Source organism: Myotis myotis, unplaced genomic scaffold (genome assembly GCF_014108235.1).
Source record: "Myotis myotis isolate mMyoMyo1 unplaced genomic scaffold, mMyoMyo1.p scaffold_m19_p_1, whole genome shotgun sequence".
Lineage (NCBI taxonomy): Eukaryota > Metazoa > Chordata > Mammalia > Chiroptera > Vespertilionidae > Myotis > Myotis myotis.
Window position 1 is genome coordinate 158,687,665 of NW_023416313.1, and position 21,483 is coordinate 158,709,147.

The 21,483-nt window shown below is 39.5% G+C and overlaps 1 protein-coding gene across 5 annotated transcripts in view; it reads left to right on the forward strand.

The window, feature by feature from the left end:
* Positions 1 to 21,098, forward strand: part of BUB1B (BUB1 mitotic checkpoint serine/threonine kinase B) — a 68,470-nt gene extending 47,372 nt beyond the window's left edge. For 4 of the 5 annotated variants that reach the window (XM_036297056.1, XM_036297039.1, XM_036297047.1 and 1 more), the window contains 11 exons: positions 1,785 to 1,845; positions 1,963 to 2,068; positions 8,669 to 8,943; positions 9,902 to 10,035; positions 10,945 to 11,085; positions 11,623 to 11,723; positions 13,005 to 13,154; positions 14,359 to 14,501; positions 17,533 to 17,704; positions 19,015 to 19,121; positions 20,547 to 21,098. In XM_036297056.1, coding sequence (XP_036152949.1) covers positions 1,785 to 1,845; positions 1,963 to 2,068; positions 8,669 to 8,943; positions 9,902 to 10,035; positions 10,945 to 11,085; positions 11,623 to 11,723; positions 13,005 to 13,154; positions 14,359 to 14,501; positions 17,533 to 17,704; positions 19,015 to 19,121; positions 20,547 to 20,778 — 1,622 coding nt within the window. In that variant the 3' untranslated portion in view covers positions 20,779 to 21,098. Of the gene's footprint in view, positions 1 to 1,784; positions 1,846 to 1,962; positions 2,069 to 8,668; positions 8,944 to 9,901; positions 10,036 to 10,944; positions 11,086 to 11,622; positions 11,724 to 13,004; positions 13,155 to 14,358; positions 14,502 to 17,532; positions 17,705 to 19,014; positions 19,122 to 20,546 lie in introns of those variants that run through there. The other variant, XM_036297072.1, reaches the window with a different exon arrangement.
* Positions 21,099 to 21,483: the final 385 nt, after the last annotated feature.

The window sequence follows — 21,483 nt, forward strand, 5'->3', positions numbered from 1 at the left end:
CCAGGCTGGCCAGGCACCCCAGTGGGGACCCCCACCCTTAAGGGGGTGTGGCCAGCCTGAAAACGGCCCTCAGCCCCTCACCCGAGCTGGCCAGGCACCCCAGCGGGACCCCCACCCTGATCCGGGACACCCTTCAGGGCAGACCAGCTGGCCCCCACCTGTGCACCAGGCCTCTATCCTATATAATAAAAGGGTAATATGCAAATTGACCCTAACAGCAGAATGACTGGGAATGACTGGTCACTATGACACACACTAACCACGAGGGGGCAGACGCTCAATGCAAGAGCTGCCCCCTGGTGGTCAGTGCGCTCCCACAGGGGGAGCTCTGCTCAGCCACAAGCCAGGCTGATGGCTGCCAGCACAGCTGTGGTAACGGGAGCCTCTCCCACCGCCTCAGCAGCACTAAGGATGTCCGACTGCAGCTTAGGCCCGATCCCCCCGGGGAGTGGTTCTAAGCAGGTGGACATCCCCTGAGGGGTCCCAGACTGCCAGAGGGCACAGGCCGGGCTGAGGGACACCCCCGAGTGCACAAATTTTTGTGCACCGGGCCTCTAGTCCTATATAATAAAGAGGTAATATGCAAATTAACCCTCATGCCATCATAAGATGGCTGCCTATGACCAGGCCGGCAGCGGGTTAGTGAGGGATGACCAAAGGACTGAACAAGCAGGCTGCGTGGGGTGACTAGGCCAGCACGGGGTTAGTGAGGGACAGCCAAACAACTGAACCACAGGTTGAGAATTGCTGCTTTAGAGTAAATGCTCTATTCTTCAAGGCAACTAGATCAATTAACACATGGTATGTGGGAAATGTATTTATACGTTTTACGCTGACTGTAGTAGTAGAGCGTGGGACATGTATTAATACATTTTTTATAGACTAGCGGTAGAATGCAGGTAACGTATAAATATGTATTGGGGGGTTAGTGAGGGACAGCCAAACAACTGAACAGCAGGCTGGTGGGGGGGCCATGAGGGGCGACCAGGCCAGCACGGGGCGCAGTTGGGGGCGACCAGGCAGGCAGGCAGGCAGGCGAGCGATTAGGAGCCAGAAGTCCGGGATTGTGAGAGGGATGTCCAACTGCCGATTCCTAGAATCGGGCCTAAACCAGCAGTTGGACGTCCCCCTAGGAGTCCTGGATTGGAGAGGGTACAGGCTGGGCTGAAGGGATGATTCCCCCCTCCCCTGTGCATGAGTTTCGTGCACCAGGACTCTAGTTCATTATAAAAAACCAAGTTGCCTTTCTGCTTTCAAACAGTACAAAATATTAACACATTGTTTGCGGGTAGTTTATCGTGCGCTAACAGGTGGCGCGGGCCATTTTTGCTAATTGCACAAATGGCAACATTCAGTAAAATTACAATAACTTTAGTTTACATATTTGTTACCTGCATTCTACCGCTAGTCTATAAAAAATGTATTAATACATGTCCCGCGCTCTACTGCTACAGTCAGCGTAAAACGTATAAATACGTTTCCCGCATACAATGTGTTAATTGATCTAGTTGCCTTGAAGAATAGAGCGTTTACTCTAAAGCAGCAATTCTCAACCTGTGGTTCGCAACCCCTTTGGGGGTCGCCTAAGACCATCGGAAAGCACATATATAATTATAATTACATATTGTTTTTGTGGTTAATCACTATGCTTTAATTATGTTCAATTTGTAACAATGAAATTGGGGGTCACCACAACATGAGGAACTGTATTAAAGGGTCGCGGCATTAGGAAGGTTGAGAACCACTGCTCTAAAGAGTATAAATCTAGTCTCTTTTTTCTGTAGGTCCCAGTGTACCTTTCTCCATTTTTGATGAGTTTCTTCTTTCAGAAAAAAAGAATATCAGGTTTGAGTATTTTTGTTTTGTTTTGACACTTTAAAGTTTTCTATTTTTATAACTGAGAGTTTACTGTTATCTCTGTCAATAGAACAATATTGTTAAATGGAATATGTCTTTTTATAGTCCTCCTACAGATCCTCCACGGGCTTTAGTCCAACGAAAACCCCTTGCAGTTCTCAAAACCTCAGACAGCATCAATTCAAATGAAGATGTGTCTCCAGATGTTTGTGTAAGAAGTATTCCTAAGTTAATATAAGTGGACTAGTGGATTGTTTCATTCAATTCTCAAAAAAAGTTTAGGATTCAAGTGAAAATTACTAACTTGAAAAAAGCACTGGCCAGTTTTATTACCTCCCTCTCTTTTTCTAAAAATCAGTTTTAAAAAGGACATGGAAAGATGTTCAACATTATTAGTCAGAATCAAAACCACAGTGAGATACTAGGATAAGCACTAGGATGGTTATAATAAAAAAGACAGAAAAAAACAAGTGTTGGTGAGGATATTGAGACATTAGAACATTTATACATTGCTGGTAGAAATGTAAAATGGTATAGCCACTTTGTACAACAGTTTCTCAAAATGTTAAACCTAGAGTGACCATATTATCAGAAATTCTCTCCTAGGCTTATATCCAAGAGAATTAAAAACATACATTAACACAAAAAAACTTGTACATGACTATTCATAGCATTATTCATGATAGCCAAAAAGTGGAAACCCAATGTCCATCAACTGAGGCATGGGTAAATAAAATGTTGTATATCCCTACTGTAGATTATTATTCAGGCATAAAAAAGAAAGAGGAACTGATATATCTTATAATATGGTTGAACCTTGAAAACACTTCGTTAAGTGAATGAAGCTAAACACAAAAGACCACATATTATATGATTCCATTTATATGAAATGTCCAGAATAGGCAAATTCATAAAAAGAGAAATTAGCCCAGCTGGCGTGGCTCAGTGGTTGAACATCCGCCTATGAACCAGGAGAGCACGGTTTGATTTCCAGTCAGGGCATGCAGGAGGCCATGGTTGCTGGCTTGATCCCCAGTGTAGGGCATGTAGGAGGCCACCCATTAGTGATTCTCTCTCATCGTCTGTGTTTCTCTCTCTCTCTCTCTCTCTCTCTCTCTCTCTCTCTCTCTCTCTCTCTGTCTCCCTCCCTCCCTCCCTCCCTCCCTCCCTCCCTCCCTCCCTCCCTCCCTTCCTCCCTCTCCCTTCCTCTCTGAAATCAATAATAAAATATATTAAAAAACAAACAAAACAGAAACTATATTAGAGATTTCCAGGGGATGGGGATAAGAGGTTAGAGGAGTTAGAGAGTGACTGCTAATGGGTATGGGGTTTTTTTTGGGGGGGGGGGGTGAAAATGTTCTGGAGTTAGTGGTGATGATTGTACAACCTTGTGAATATGCTAAAAACCACTGAAATGTACACTTTAAAAGGGTGATTTTTTTGGTATGTGAATTATATCTCACTTTTTTAAAGTGGGGGGGAAAAGTATTGTGTTAAAAGCCTTAAGCACTTTTTTTTAAAGTAACATAGCAAAGAATCTTTGTTCTTTTTATATAAAATGCTTTTTGTGGCAACAGAAGAGTTATGTGACCAACCATTTGACTTTAGTAATGTTCTGTTTTAACCACTATGGATTAGTGACATGACGAGTTTATAAAAATCCAAGTCAAAGTAAGTAACTTTTATCATTGACATTTCATTGAAGTTTTAAGGAAGAAATTCATCCCTGTCTTCAAACCAGCATCTGGAAACTTGTCTTGAGGTGGAAGAAAATGGAATATGTTTAATCTGAAAATTTGACAGAAAACAGAGTAGCTAGAATGAGTTAAAGCAGTGTATTCTCCATATCCTAGGGAATGAATCACTTGGGGAAACTTTCTAAACATGTTTTTCCCCATTTATTTCTTTATTGAGGTGTATTTTACATCCAGGAGACTGAACACATTAATTGTACAGCTAGATGAGTTTTTACATGTGTGAATATTTTTGCAGTTTTCACCTAGATCAAGATGTAGACAATTTTCTAGCAACAGAAGAGACTAGGGAGCCATTTATGACTGCAGGTGCTCAGGCACCATTCTACCTATACTGAATTAGAATTTCTAGGGATGAAGTCCAAGCATGTATTTTTTAAAACTAATTTATTGGGGTGGCCAGTCAACACAACAAGCATGTATTTTTGTTTGTTTTAAATACTCTCCCAGATAATTCCGATAGTTTACTGACCGCTATGAAAAGGTAACAGTGTAGAATAGTAATAATTATATACGGTGTTCCTGAGAATACCACCAGAGAACATAATGAATGGATAGGCTGGATTTGGAGGTTGTAGTTCTAGGTTCAGCTGTTTGGAAATGGGCTGAATTATTAAAGCAGTCTATCTTAATCTAGTTTTGGGGTTTTATTTATTTATTTATTTATAATATGTTTTTATTGATTTCAGAGAGGAAGGGAGAAGGAGAGAGAGATAGAAACATCAATGATAAGAGAGAATCATTGATTGGCTGCCTCCTGCATGCTCCCAACTAGGGATTGAGCCTGGGCATGTGCCCTCATCTGGAATCAACATGACCTTTTGGTGCATGGGATGATACTCATCCAACTGAGCCACACGTGCCAGGGGTAAACTCTCATTTTTATAAAACAAAACAAAAATAGAACAAACACATAAGGAGGGCTATATCAATGTTAATAGTAGTCATCTCTTGGTAGCAGAAATGGGTAGTTTTGCCTTTTAAACAATTATTTATATTTGATTGCTTCTATAAGAAACATGTTTGTTAGTTTTTAATAGAAAAAAGTCACTACCCTGTCCTCTCTCATCAGCATCAAAGTTTATGTTGTGACAGAGACTTGCAAAATCATGTCCTGATACTACGGAAGTCCGCAGGCCAATGCTCTGTCCACTGAGCCAAACTGGCTAGGGCTCTTGTTTCTTTTAGATGTACCTCTCACCTCTATTTATAAATGTTATCAAAAATTTAAAGTATATGTCAAATTGATCACCTAGAAAATTAATATCTAGCATCCACAAGGCTTAAATGATATAGGCACTTTTGTATACTCCAGGTAAATGTGTAAAGTAGTACCATCTCTCTGAGGGCAGCATACCGTATGTATAAAGACCCTTAGTGTTCATAACCTTTTGTTTGACCTGATAATCCTACTTTTAGGAATTATTCCTAAGATATTAAGATATTCCTAAAGACTTAAATATATAAGGATGTTTAAAATAGTTTTATAATAGTAAAAAACAGGGAATAATCTAAAAAAATTGGTTGACTTCTGATAGACCCACAGTGTGATCATACTGTGTTTTGTCTTGTTTTTAACTGAACACTTATACCCTTAATTGTTCCACAACATTATTTAGGTATTTCATGACTTCAGAATCGGTAATTACAAGCAAGGTGAGCTCATACTTCTGCACTCCAGTAAAGGTTTTAGAAGGATATATACCACACTGATATACAATGCTGTGGGTTTTTTTTTTTTAAATCATCACCCAAGGATACTTTCCCACTGATTTCTAAAAAGAGTGGAAGGGGAGAGTGGTCATTGTTTTTAAAGGATTTTTAATAGCACAGAAAATATGCTAAAAATATAATGCATGAGAATAATATCTACAGCCCTAGCTGTTGTGGCTTAGTTGGTTGAGCATTATCTTATGCACCAAAGGTCACTGGTTTGATTCCTGGTCAGGGCACATAACCAGGTTGTGGGTTCAGACCCAGTTGGGGTGCATATGATTGGTGTTTCTTTCTCACATCAATGTTTCTCTCTCTTTTGCTCTCATTTCCTCACTCTAAAAAAATCAATAAAAACATTTTTTTTAAGCATAATATATACGGTTGAATCTTAACATGGGTTTGAACTGTCCAGGTCCACTTAGACATGGAATCATGGAATTTTTTTGAGTATACAGTTGGTCCTCCATATGGCCATGTTTTACATTCACAGATTAACCAACCAAACAGTATTTTTCATCTGTGGTTGGGAATCTATGAATGGGGGAGGCCAAATATATGCATTATTCTATGCCATCATATCTAATAAAAGACAAAGAGGGTAATTGACCGTACCTTCGCTACGCTTCCCATTGGCTAATCAGCGAGATAGGCAAATTAACCGCCAACAAAGATGGCGGCTAGCAGCCACGCAGCTGAAGCGAGCAGGAGGCTTGCTTGCTCCAGTGATGGGGGAAGCCAAGGTTCCCCGCCTGCCGTGGCCCGGCTCTGAGCTCCGAAAGTAACAAAGTTTCAATTATAGAAGCTAAACAAACCCCAGATACCTGCTTTCAGCCGGCCGTGGCCATGGAGCTGGCTCTTAGCTCCAGTGACAGCAACAAAGTTTCAATTATAGAAGCTAAACAAACCCCAGATACCTGCTTTCAGCAGGCCGTGGCCTCAGAGCTGCACCGAGCAGGAGCCAGCTCTCAGCTCTAGTGACAGCAACAAAGTTTCAATTATAGAAGGTAAATAAATCCCAGAATAAAAAAAAAAGAAAAAAAGGAGAGGCTGGGAGCTTCAGTCGCTGGCCAGCCTGAAAACAGACCTCAGCCCCTCACCCAGACTGGCCAGGCACCCCAGTGGGGACCCCCACCCTTAAGGGGGTGTGACCAGCTGCAAACAGCCATCAGCCTCTCACCCAGGCTGGCCAAGCACCCAAGCGGGACCCCCACCCTGATCCAGGACACCCTTCAGGGCAAACCAGCCAGCCCCCACCCGTGCACCAGGCCTCTATCCTATATAGTAAAAGGGTAATATGCAAACTGACCCTAACAGCAGAAAGGCTGGGAATGACTGGTCACTATGACACACACTGACCACCAGGGGGCACGCGCTCAATGCAGAAGCTGCCCTCTGGTGGTCAAGGCGCTCCCACATGGGGGAGCTCTGCTCAGCCACAAGCCAGGCTGATGGCTGCCAGTACAGTGGTGGTGGTGGGAGCCTCTCCTGCCTCCTCAGCAGCACTAAGGATGTCCGACTGCAACTTAGGTCTGCTCCCCGCTGGCAAATGGACATCCCCCAAGGGCTGCCAGGCTGCCAGAGGGATGTCTGATTGCCATCTTAGGCCCAATACCCCAGGGAGCGGGCCTAAGCCAGCAGGTGGTCATCCCCTGAGGGGTCCCAGACTGCGAGAGGGCACAGGCCAGGCTGAGGGACTTCCTCCCCCAACCTCCCCCCCCCTGACGAGTGCACAAATTTTTGTGAACCAGGCCTCTAGTTTTACATAAGGGACTTTAGCATCTGGCGGGGGAAGGGGGTCACCTGAAGCCAATTCCCCATGACACCAAAGGATGACTTCTAAGTTTTGGGAGACTCAAAGTTATCCAAGGGTTTTCTGCTGTGCAGGGGGAGAGGGTCTCTTCCCTTAACCCCCATGTTGTTCAAGGGTCACCTGTACTAGCATATATTTCACTTGTTTTAAAATACCTTTTTTTTTCTTTTTGCCCTGGCCAGGTAACTTAGTTGATTAGAGCATCGTCCCAATATGCCAAGGTTGTGGATCTCTGGTCGGCACATATAAGAAACAACCAATGAATGCATAAATGATAAATAAATGGAATAATAAATTGATTTCTCTGAAATCAATAAATAAAAATAAAATACACTTTTTAAATGCATAGGATATGCTTGTTCATGTATCCCATCAGATAATGTATATGACAACAATGATTGTTTCTGGGGAGTGATAATTGAAGTGATGGGGAAGATAGGGTTCAAGTGCAGGAGAGAGAATTTTTCACTATATATCCTTTTAAATCCTTTTGAACTATTTGACTTTATTTTTTAATATGTTTTATATATTTTTATTTTTTTAAAGGTGAGATTTCCTTATCTTTTTTTAAAATATATTTTTATTGATTTCAGAGAGGAAGGGAGAGGGAGAGAGAGATAGAAACATCAGTGATGAGAGAGAATCATTGATTGGCTGCCTCCTGCACGTCCCCTTACTGGGGATCAAGCCTGCAACTCAAGCATGTGCCCTTGACTGGAATTGAACCCAGGACTCTCCAGTCCGCAGGCCAACGGTCTATCCACTGAGCAAAGCCAGCTAGGGCATGTTTTATATATTTTTAGAGAGGAAGTGAGAGAAAGAATGAGAGAGAAGCATGGATGTGAGAGAGAAACATCAATCAGTTGCTTCCCATATGCACCCCAATTGGGGACTGAACCTGCAACCTGGGCATGTGCCCTGACTGGGAATCGAACCAGCAACCTTTTGGTGCCCCAGACAACACTCGACCAACTGAGCCACACTGGCCAGGGCAAATTAGTTGACTTTTTAAAACCATATATATGTATTACTTTTAAAGACAGAGGTATATTTTAAATGTTTCTCTTTATACTTTATATTTTATTTTCCATATTTTTCTACCATGGTTGTGAATTACTTTTAATAAAAATTAACTATTTGGCATGGAAGACTACTTAAAAACTAGTAGTATAGCAAATTATCAGAACATTCTCTAGGCCAAAAAAAAAATAGTTTTAGTCCTTTAGTTCTTAGGTGAAATTGGTTGGGAAAAAAACCATTGCCCAGTAGTTTTCCTTTATGTGTTGTATGGAGATTCCTTATAGTGTATTTTTGATGAAATGTAGTTTGCTGTTTTCATGATACAAAACTTTTTTCTTCAAATGTTATGAAGTGCTTTTTAAATTGTCTTTTCTTAGAGATTCTGATACACTACTTTGTACCCTGTGTTGAAAATCACATAGCAACAGTATGTCTCTCTAAGTAAAAAAGATAGGGCATCCATATGCTTATTGAAATATTTCAGCTGAACTTTACTTGGTTTTTATTTCAGGATGAATTTACAGGAATTGAGCCTTTGAGTGAGGATGCTATTATCACAGGTTTCAGGAACGTAACTATTTGTCCTAACCCAGAAGACTCCTGTGACTTTGCTAGAGCAGCTCGTTTTGTATCCACTCCTTTTCATGAGATAATATCCTTGAAGGATATCCCTTCTGATCCTGAGAGACTGTTGCAGGAAGAGGATCTAGATGTGAAGACCTCTGAGGACCAACAGACTACTTGTGCCACTATCTACAGTTCACCTCTCAGCATCAAGAAGCTGAGGTGATTGATGATTACAGGTTGCACAAACTAGGTTGTTTAAGTGCACCCTTATTGTGTGTGCTAATCAGTTGTAGCAATTAATTATCATCTCTTACTACCTGTCAGGTACTGTGCTAAGTGCTTTGCATGACAATAGGACTCCCCCAGATAAAGTGTCAAAGGAATTTAGTAATTGCTTTAAACATGAGGGTCAGAAAAGTACATTTTTATGGTTAGGAGACTAAGAGGCCCAGGAGGAACATGGTGTATACCTGATTGGAAGAGAAGAAGCATTTATTTTTCCTTTAACATTAAGTTTAAAACAATAGTAGAATAACTTGATACTAACTTCGGTTAGGCAACTAAAGATATATTTTTAAAAAGTATATTTTGATAGAGAGGTGGAAATGAACAAAGAATAATTATGAGGGAATGGCATAGAGAGCCAGAGACTAAGCCTTATGATCTATCCGTATTTAAAAGTTGGCTAATTTTAGCAAACTTATTTCAGCTTCAGGAATAGTCTAAAGTTTGCCAATTTTTGTTTTTAAACTGCATTTTCAGACTTTTTCTCCAACAAACTTTTTATCAGATTTGTTAGCATGTTTTCACCTTGAGTGATGTTGGTGTCCCTTTTTCTTTTTTGACCCTTTCTTTTTGCAGAGTAAAAAAATCCAGAGAAGCGATCAACAGGAAGAAAGTTAGTGTCTGTTTCAGTTTTCTCAATCGTTTAGGATAGATATAGAATAGGCATTTACTATAGATTAGGTAAATAAAGCATAATTTAGAAATTTAATGCTAGGTATTGCCTGTTAACCAGGGTAGATAAAGCTACCTAGATTCTGATTATGAATCTACTTTTGTTTCAGGAAAATAATGGCCTTTGAAAATAAGACTATTAAATATCAAAATGTTATATAACAGATAAAATTGACATGAATTTTCCCTATGAGGTTTGACTGATTTGTAATTCTTTCAGCCCAATTATTGAAGACAGCGGTGAGGCCACACATTCCTCTGGCTTGTCTGGATCTTCTGCCTCGGTTATAAGCACCTCCTCCATCAAATGTCTTCATATTCCTGAGAAACTGGAGCTTACTAATGAGGCTATAGGTAAGTACACATATACCACTGACTTGTAAGCAAACATCTACATCCATGTGTAGTGCACACGTATTTATCTCAGCAAACTGAACTGTTTTTCTTTTCTAGAAAAGTTTCCATAAATTGTGAAATTTCTAGAATATATTAGTACTAACAGAACATCCTCCTATATAATAAAAGGCTAATATGCAAATTGACAGAAGAGTGGAACGACCAGTCACTATGACGCACACTGACCACCAGAGGGCAGATGCTCAATGCAAGAGCTGCCCCCTGGTGGTCAGTGCGCTCCCACCGGGGGAGCACCGTTCAGCCAGAAGCCCTGAGCCAGGCTTACGGCTGGCAAGCACAGTGGTGGTGGCGAGAGCCTCTCCCACCTCCATGGCAGCACTAAGGATGTCCGAGCAGGCCTAAGCCATTAGTCCAGCCGTGGGCAAACTACTGCCCGCGGGCCGGATCCGGCCCGTTTGAAATGAATAAAACTAAAAAAAAAAAAAAAAAAAAAAGACCGTACCCTTTTATGTAATGATGTTTACTTTGAATTTATATTAGTTCACACAAACACTCCATCCATGCTTTTGTTCCGGCCCTCCGGTCCAGTTTAAGAACCCATTGTGGCCCTCGAGTCAAAAAGTTTGCCCACTCCTGCATTAGTCGGACATCCCCTGAGGGCTCCCAGACTGTGAGAGGGCACAGGCCAGGCTGAGGGACCTCTCCCGTGTGGCCCTTCCCCCCACCCCCCAACCCCCGTGCATGAATTTCGTGCACTGGGCCTCTAGTAATATCATAAAGACTTGAGATAGATGAGTTTTTTTAGGTTAGCAGTATTGATCATGCAATCTTGTTTTTCCCCTCTGTTATAATACTCATTGTAGGTTTTTTGGGTGTGTTTTTTTTTTACAACTTCTCCTCCCCCAGAAAACCCCATTCAGTCACCCTGGTGTGCACAGTATCGCAGACTACTACTGAAATCCCAACCAGAGCTGAGTGCTTCTGCAGAGTTTTTTGTAGAAGATAGACCAATGCCTAAGTTGGAAATAGAGAAGGAAATTGAACTGGGTAAGTACCGTTGAGTGCATGTCCTTTTGTGTATGACAGTGTACAAATAAGTGATTATTTTTGTACTTGAGCTTTATGCTTTTGAGCAATAAATATTTCTAGATTACAAGAAACAGAATTATTGATAAGTTCTTGTCCTACTAACAATAGGAGTTCTGTCTTCCTTTCAGTATTTAATAAATGATTTTTTAAAAATATGTTTTTATTGCAGAGAGAGGAAAGGAGAGGGAGAGATAGAAACATCAGTGATGAGATATAATCATCTTTCAGCTACCTCCTGCATGCCCCCTATTGGGGATCGAGCCTGCAAACTTAGCATGTACCCTGACTGAGAATCAAACTGTGACCTCCTAGTTCCTGGCTCAATGCTCAACCACTGAGCCACACCAGCCTGGCTAACAAATGATTTTGAAGTATTCTAGCTGCTACTAAATGGCTAATTATAAGGTGCTATTAGCCCTTAAACCAGGAAGTAAAAGCTAGGGGCCCTATATATATTCCAGTGGTTTTTAATTGAAATCAAAACCTTCTCAACAGGTAATGAGGATTATTGCATTAAACAAGAATACCTAATATGTGAAGATTACAAATTATTCTGGGTGACACCAAGAAACTCTGCAGAGTTGACCATAATAAAGGTAGGACTGAATCCTTGTCATTACAGTTACCTTGTAAATAAAGTGAGTTGAAGCAATAACTGTATCCCCATGGTACCATCAAATTCTTTTCCTATAAGATTCTTATAGGAAAATCACTGATGCTTCAAGAAATCACTCACCATTATATTCCAGGATCAGATATCAAAAATAAGAAGCTATTGTGTAACTCTCTTAATATGTCCAAACATGCTCAGTATTCTGTAATTTTATCTTTTTGAGAAAATCTGAAATTTTTTGCCCTGCTCCAGTATTGACAAGTTACATTCTAGACTTCACACACACAATATTATTTTGAAATTTTCATTCACCACCATCCCAGGGATTCACATTACCTCATTCTTAGATTGGATGCCCACTTAGTTGGATTCCATTTTTTTCTTCTTTCTTGGTTTAAGACCTCATGCTTTAGTAGCTTCCTGCGAAGGGATGTGTGGGATGTAAGTTTTTTGAAATCTTGTATTCTGAAAATTTTATTCCATATCTTTACTTGATTGGTAGTTTGGATATTAGATTTCTTGGTTTAAAACACTTTATCCGCCGAAACCGGTTTGGCTCAGTGGATAGAGCGTCGGCCTGCGGACTAAAAGGTCCCAGGTTCGATTCCGGTCAAGGGCATGTACCTGGGTTGCGGGCACGTCCCTAGTGGGAGATGTGCAGGAGGCAGCTGATCGATGTTTCTCTCTCATCGATGTTTCTAACTCTATCTCTCTCTCCCTTCCTCTCTGTAAAAAATCAATAAAATATATTTTAAAAAAAACAAAACACAAAAAAACACTTTATCCTGCCCTGACCGGTTTGGCTCAGTGGATAGAGCGTTGGCCTGTGGACTCAAGGGTCCCAGGTTCGATTCCGGTCAGGGGCATGTACCTTGGTTTGCGGGCACCCAGTGGGGAGTGTGCAGGAGGCAGCTGATCGATGTTTCTCTCTCATCGATGTTTCTAACTCTCTATCCCTCTCCCTTCCTCTCTGTAAAAAATCAATAAAATATATTTTTTTAAAAAACAAAAACACTTTATCCTTAGAAATTTTTTATAAATATGTTTTTATTGATTTTTAGAAAGAAGAAAGGAGAGGCAGATGGTCTCATGGCATAGATTTGATTGCTCTCAGCTCTTTTGTTATAGATTTATGCCTTTCAAAATATCCCTCTACTATTATTTTTTGTTGGGGTATTAGAAGGGCTGGAGGGAATGTGTTTAATCTGCCGACGATAATCATAGATTCTAATTGCTCTTATTTTTAAAATATCATTCTTACCAGGTATCTTCTCAAACTGTCCCATGGGACTTTTATATCAACCTCAAGTTAAAGGAACGTTCAGATGAGGAGTGTGATTATTTGTGCAGCTATTATCAGTACCAAGACGGCTGTATCGCTTGGCACCAGTATACAAACTGCTTCACCCTTCAGGTTTGCAATAATATAAAAACAATTTCAATTCCTCACTTAGAGAGATTTGTGTTCCATTTAGCAAAAGAATTTAGTACAAAATTCTTGTTAATCATCTAGAAGTATACCAACTCATTATAAATGAAAAGCATTGATCATTTTCTTTTCCCAAGTTATTTTGACCGAGAACCTCTTTTAACTTATATCAATGTTCAGACATATACAAAAGTAGATAATGACCCTGTCGTCTATGATCATCTGCAGCTCATGGTCCCTCTTGTTTTAAATTCCTGGTTGGTTAATTCCAATTTTCCTGTCATCTCTGGTTTTGACACTTGGTCTGTCTCTCCAAATTTTGGTTTTGCCTTTTAGTATTCCTTGTAATTTTTTCTTGATAGCCAGCTAATACGATGTACTAGGTAAAAGGAACTGCTATAAAAAGACCTTTAGTAATGTGGTGATAAGGTGTGAGGGGAGCAAGGGGGGGCATTGTATAGTCCTGTAATTTATATTTTTAGGAGCCTATGTCTCTGTGTTCTGTCCTCCCCTACCCCACCTCCTGGTGTGGAACAGGCTAGCTAGAGTGGGTGGGAGTTCCCCTCCCGGGTCTGGTAGGCTCTGGGTAACTGGTTTCCCATGAGGCGGGCCCTGTTAAGAACAGAGCACTCTGGGCTATTTCACATGGTTTCTTCTCTTCTCCTCCTGCAGAAGCACAAGAGACACTTTTGCCACTATTTACTGTGTGAACCTGGTCTAGCTCCTACAGTAAATGCTCACAAAAGTGTGGATCTTTGCTTACAGATCCTAGAAGAGTTACAGAGCTTTTTACTATGACCCCCACTGGATTATGTTTAGAACCCAACCACAATGTAACATTTTATTCTCTGTAATGTTCTTAAGACGGTTTTGCTGCATATTTTGACGGTAGCATGATTTCCCTAAATGGTTGGAATAAGGGTATTTTAAAACTACCATGTATAGAACACCGTTTATGGGCCAGGTTTGTCCTTAATGCTCTTAGTCCATTATTTCAGTAAATCCTCACAAACAATCTTACAGGAGAGTAGTGTTAAAACTGGGACAGAGGCCCAACCTACAAAAGAGCCCCCAATTCTAGTAGAGAACAACAAGGAAGGGGACAAAGCAGCAGCCAGCAAGGCATTGAGTATAAGTGCAGTCTCCCTAACTTAAGAGACAGTGAATTTTGTTGTCCTTCTATCTCCAGGATCTTTTTCAACACAGCGAATTGATTACCCATGAAATAACAGTGTTGATTGTTTATAACCTTTTGACAATAGTGGAGAAACTACACAAAGCAGAAATAGTCCATGGTGACTTGAGTCCAAGTACTCTGCTTTTTAGAAACAGGTTGGTCCTTTTCATTCTTTTATGCTTCTCTCAAACATAGATGGTTGCCATTTTCTTTTGCCTTTCAATAAATGCCACAGTGACAAACACAGTATGTTAAGAAAATATTTGCTATCTAAAAGTCAATAACCATTTAAACAGTCAATAGTTTAAAAGAATTCAAAGGAAAAAAATAACATTTTGGAAATGCATTAATTCAGAAAAAAATAAGTAACCACTCTGAGTATTATGATGATTTCTGCCAAAAAGAAAATAAAATATGAACATTTTGGGGAATGTAAAGTAGATTGTCCAGTCTTTCTTTGAGTGGGGCCAGTACAAATCTAGTGAGGATGCTAGCAAAACCAAAGCTTAAGTCAGGCCAAATTAAGGTAATTGCCAAGAGGAATAGGTAAAAACCAGAATACAGATGCAAACTATGCCAAGAAAAAGGAGCTTAGTGTTCAAATTAAACCCAGCTTATTAGTCATCAGGTTCAAGGGGTAAGTGGAGAGCAGGAAATAAGAAATAAAGCCCAAATACTAAGAACTGAGAAAATATACAACACATTAAGGCATGTACAGTAGAATACTACTTGGCTATAAAAATGAAGGAAATCTTACCTCTTGTGAAGCATGAATGGACCTGGAGAGCATTGTGCTAAGTGAAATAAGCCAACCAAAGAAAGGCAGATACCATGTGATCTCACTTACATGTGGAATCTAATGAACAAACTAAACAAAAAATAGAAATAGACTCACAGATACAGAGTACAGACTGACAGCTGTCAAAGGGGAGGGGGATTGGGAGGCTGGGTGAAAAAGGTGAGGGGATTAAGAAAAGAAAAAAACCCACATATATATAACATAGACACAACAGTGTGGTGATAGAGGGAAAGGGGAGCAGGGGTAGATGGAGGTAGGCAAAGGGAGAATGAGGATGAAAAGAGACTTGGCTTGGGGCAATGGGAGCACGATGCAGTGTGCAGATGATGTTTTATTGAGTTGTACACTTGAAACCTATATGGTTTTGCAAACCATTGTCACTCCATTATATTTAATTAAAAAATAAAGAAAGAACACATTAAGGCATGAACAAGGAAGGCATAGTCCACAGTTTTTGTTTTATGAGAAGGACTAGAGGACCAGCATACCTTTGTAGTGTTTACCAGTCTCATGGTATTTGAATAAAGCAGTTTGGTTTAAAGATGTTTTGTCTGCCCCAACCCTGTGTCTACCCCAACCTTGGGTAAGCAGTTAGCTTTCTCTGAGGCCACTGATGTACACGAAAAGCAGCAGTCATTCTTTACATTTCTCCTGATTACTTAATCTGTAAGAGAAGACTCAATTCAACTCTAAATTATAGTTGGTATGGAAATTTAAGGAACCCCCAGTGTATTTTTGCAATTATAACCAAAAGAACTGGAGCATCCTACCTTCTTTTCTGAAATAGCAGAATCCTAAAGTCTTCTCCAGGCATAATACAGCAGGATTTCTCATCCAGGGCACCAAAAGTATTTTGGATAAGGTAATTCTTTATGCCAGTCTATTCCAAAGATTTTAAGATGTTTTATATCACTATTCTACCATAACTGCCCCCACCCCATCCAATTAAATACAACTTATATTCCCCCAGCCATGTGACCACCAGACTCCCCCTCCCCCATGTGTTCCCAATGGGAAAATCCCAGGTATAGTTTTTATTTTCACAACACTGGAAGTTTAGAGGATAATGCTAGAATTCTCAGGTCTACCAAAATTTTAAGCGAAGGAATATTCTAAGCCCTTTAAGGATTGGGCATTTGTGCACTATGTATTTAGATATCCCTTCTTTTTGTCATGACTTGTCAAATTCGGTAGGAAATTTCATATACATTCAAAAGGATTTAAAGAACCTTTTGAAATCATTTAATGCAGTGCTTATATATATTTTTGTGATGAAATGAGACCCAAAATAGTGAAATGCCTTGTCCAAGGTAATAGTGGCCAATTAGAGAGTGAGGAGATCTTCCTGCTTCTTTTTATTAACCTAAGAAACATTTTTCCTATCTCTCCCAAGTTTTAAAATATCTAGAAATTACAATTTTGTGATGGCCAAAACGGTTGCATCATATAAAATGGGACATATAGGTAAAATAGATCGTTCTGTGCTGTAGAAATACATGAGTGGTTTAATCAAAGCCTGTATTTAGGAATAGAGGACCTGCCACCAATGTCAATCAGGATTTGAGGGAACTGAGAAAAGCAGAGAGACAAAGAAACACAAAAATAATCCATTCTTTTCTCTCACATAAATAGTTCCTACATCTCTTTGAATAGTAGCTTTATTGCATGGAATAGGTAAACCCAAGGAAATAAAATTAATTAATGGTGAATTAATGTTACAAAATTGTTTTTTCGTTTGTTTTTTGTTTTAGGAAATAAGGGTTGAAATAAGAGTAAGGTTGAATTTGGTGTTAGTTTAATAGAAAACAGGATAAGTTACAATATAAGTAGCACTTTACAAAAAAAAAATGAAGTCCTATATTTTCCGTTAAAATCTGGGAGAAAGGAATCTGAATTAAAATGGAAACTTGGAAAATCTAATCTATAGTAATAAACAGAAAGGTAATGTCACCTATAAAAGCTTAATTTTCTCCATCCTAATTCTCATCAGTGTATAAATCATTGCTGTTCTATGTGTTAATATGTGCAGTGTAAGGCAGAGGCCTGCACTCTACTTTCCGTACTTATGGAAACTTGATAAGTGTTCTGTGGTGACCATGCACTATGGTTTAGATATGCACTAATACTTGTGTCACTAAACTAGAATCTTGACATTCCCCACTTGCCCTTTTGGGTGGATGGACACTGCCACTGCTCTTACAGGTGTATTTTCAAAACTAACCACTGGGGGGAGCTGTTGGCATAGCTAAGACACACCTGCAGTACCTCTTTTTTTATCTTTTTCTTTTTTTTTTTTTTTTTTTTTTTTTTTTTTTGTTTAAGACCAGCTATGCAGCTTCATTCATGGCCTATTTTTTATTATCTCTTTCTCTTAAACCTGGGCTTAGAATCTACGATCCCTATGATTGTGATAAGAACAATCAAGCTTTGAACATAGTGGACTTTTCCTACAGTGTGGACCTTAGAGCACAGCTAGATGTTTTTACCATCAGCGGTTTTCGAACTGTACAGATCCTGGAAGGACAAAAGATCCTGGCTAACTGTTCTTCTCCCTACCAGGTAAGTGTAAAACAAGCCTGAGCAAATATGGAGAGGGTTCTTTATCTCTTTCTTTTCTAGATAAGCTGTGAAAGCTAGTGTTTACTGATATTGTCTCTCCTGGAATAGATGACCTAATTTTCAAATATCATCAAATCAAGCAAAATATACCATTTTTTTGGTCACAACATTAAAGAATATACACAGGCACGTGCAAACCCATGACTAAGTAACCTAAGTGTCAGGGCTATTTCTAGCACTTATCTATGTAGTAAATCATTTTCTGTGATCTCTGTAAAATAAGGATAATCTGCTCTGTATCAATTCTTAATACATAAGAGTTGTTGTGAGGATTAAATTAAAAAATATAAAGGGAATATTAGGACAAATGTAAAGTGTTTTATACATTATATGCACAACCCTTTCTGACTCAGTTTTGGACATACAGCATTTGCTGATTGAATATGTAGCATGAACCTGAATTAGTCATATGGACCACATTTAGATCACAGCTGGAGTCCATGCAAATTCAGTAGATCTACACATTTGAATTTGTCAGTCCAGATATTTTTATTGCCTTTTGTTCTTTTTTTTATTTTTTTATTTTATTGATTTTTTACAGAGAGGAAGGGAGAGAGATAGAGAGTCAGAAACATCGATGAGAGAGAAACATCGATCAGCTGCCTCCTGCATATCTCCTACTGGGGATATGCCCACAACCCAGGTACATGCCCTTGACCGGAATCGAACCTGGGACCTTTCAGTCCGCAGGCCGATGCTCTATCCACTGAGCCAAACCGGTTTCGGCTGCCTTTTGTTCTTAAAGATAGTTCCTAGAGTTGGCTCCATTGATCACTTCTTTGGGGGAGCTTCTCCCTTTACTGTAAGTGTACGGAACAGTCTACCAAAATATATGTCATAAAATAAATTTAATCATTCTAGTATCTTTCAACTTCCTATATAAATAAATTTCCATGAATCCTGGCCAGTGTGGCTCAGTTGGCTGGAGCATTGTCCCGTACACCAAAAGGTGGCGGGTTCGATTCCCAATCAGGGCATATACTTAGGTTGCAAGTTTGATCCCCTATCGGGGTGAGTGTGGGAGACAACCGAATGATGTCTGTCTCTCTCTCTCTCTCTCTCTCTCTCTCTCTCTCTCTCTCTCTCTCTCTCTCTCCCTCCCTCCCTCCCTCCCTCCCTCTCCCTCTCCCTCTCCCAGCCTTCCTTCCTCTCTTCTTCTCTCTAAAAATAAATAAAAATAAATAATTAAATAAATTGCCATGATAGAAGCAGAGAATTGTTTTAGCTGATGGTGCTTTTTGTGATTTCAGGTAGATCTGTTTGGTATAGCAGATTTAGCACATTTACTATTGTTCAAGGAACACCTACAGGTCTTCTGGGATGGGTCCCTCTGGAAACTTAGCCAAAATATTTCTGAGTAAGTATTGGTGATTTCAGGGCCTTTGCCTGCTCAAATAATTTTCTTTTTCTATTGGGTGCTCTCTCTGCTTTGGCAGCCTTCGTCTTCTTAGTCCCAATGCCATGATTTCATTAATTTCAACAGTTTTATTTATTAAGTATCAGTGGAGCACCTAGTGCAGGACAAAGAAATTGGTCATTAAAAACAAGAAACTAAAAAAAAAAACAAGGAGGGGGAAAAAAAAAAAAGAAACTACTCAGACTTCAGGACATCATTCTGGACCTAGATATATCATGCAGACTGCAATTGTAGTATTGAGCCTCTTAGTTAGAAATGTTAGTAGAAACATTTCATGAGAATAATTTTCTAACCAGTTGGTGTTAGTGTTGTACTCCTTTTTAATAGCTTGTGTTATCAAAAGTTAATAACCATCTCTTGAAGATAGTTAAATTTCTAAATTATATACTAATTGTAGGCTATTATTTATTTAGTGAATGGGTGGAATCAAAGCAGAGAACTGAATCTCCTTGGTGAAGAAGTAAACGCTCTTTTAATAAGAGCTGCTTGGTCTCAGAACTTTAGTACTCCCTCAAGCCTGATCATGAAACTTTTTAAATATCCCATGTTTCACTTTAGTTTATCAGAGCTAATAACTTCACAGAATAAGTTTACCAAGGTATCATTGATACATTCTTTGGTTTTAAAAAAATCAGTGTTGAAGACTTAACACCCTTCTCCTCCATTCCCCATTCCCAACAATCGAATTGCATTTTTTTCTTTATTTAACTTAGAATTTGATCAATCTTATTTGCCTCCAACATGTACTTTAAAAATAGGCTTGAAATATAACGCAAGATACAGAGGATAGATTCAGGTACCTCCAGTTGTTTATGATCCTAGGTGGGTCTAACACAAACAGAAACAGGTGGGGTCAGCTGGGATTTCCTAATAGCTCTGCCTGATACAATAATGGCAGCTTCTCTGATTTGGGGGGGGAAAGTACAAACATCATAGACTAAGCAGCAGTTACTTCAGTCAAGCTTAGGGTTCTCAGGATTGTGAAGATAATAAACCACTAGGCAGGGGGAGAGGTTCTATAGTCTTTCTAATGACCAGACTTTAGGAAAGTTAGAGTAGAGGAGACAAAATCCATTTTTCTTCTATTTGTAGAAGAGAAGTGCCACATCTTAGTACACAGAGGAAATTTATAGATTTAGATGAGAGACTTTTTAAGTGCATTGTATTATGGCTTTTCCCACTATGATAGTCTTTTTAAGTTTCACCTTGGACTTCCAAAGTACTATTTGAATGATCTCTAACTCTAGAGTTCTAGGCATTACCTTAAATCATATGGTACATAAATGTACCACTGAGTTAAACACAGAAACAATTTTAACTTTTACATGCCTAATATTGACAGAAATGGTTTTTATATATTTTTAGGCTAAAAGATGGTGAATTGTGGAATAAATTCTTTGTGCGGATTCTGAATGCCAGTGATGAGTCCACAGTGTCTGTTCTGAGGGAACTTGCAGCAGAAATGAATGGGGTGTTTGACACCACATTCTACAGTCACCTGAACAAAGCTTTATGGAAGGTAGGGAAGTTAATTGGTCCTGGGGCTTTGCTCTTCCAGCAAGATAGGCAGTCAAGTCTCTCACAGGTTCCTGCCTAAAACCACTGGTTCTGCTGTAGAACACTAGACCTGTCTATACTATAATGTACTCTAGGACGCATTTAGATACACTACCAACACTTTCTACTTTTTGGTAGTGGTGTACTTCTAGGTAACTGGCGGTTTTTTTACACAGCAATGTACCTACTCTTCTTGTCAAACTTTAACAAAGAACTGTTTTGTTCTAAATGGACTCCATGTGGATGGGTACCTTGTTGTTGTTCATTGCATTTGTCTCTAACTTTTTCCTTTCATAATTTGTGATGTGTGCCCTTCTGATCACTGTGTATTTTGTAAATAATAAAATAGTATTTGTTAAATTTGTGCTTCTAACATCTCATCTACTTTTGCCAACTAAGATAATAAATGGCTTGGTTTTGTAGACAGGAGCTGTTTTACCATGGAAATTTATATATCCTAGATTTGGAACTGTTATGATAGGTTCGTAACAAGACAGTAGCCAACCATTCCTTTAGGTCAGTGGTTCTCAACCTTCCTAATGCCGCGACCCTTTAATACAGTTCTTCATGTTGTGGTGACCCCCAATTTCATTGTTACAAATTGAACATCATTAAAGCATAGTGATTAATCACAAAAACAATATGTAATTATATATGTGTTTTCCGATGGTCTTAGGCGACCCCTGTGAAAGGGTCGTTCGACCCCCAAAGGGGTTGCGACCCACAGGTTGAGAACCACTGCTTT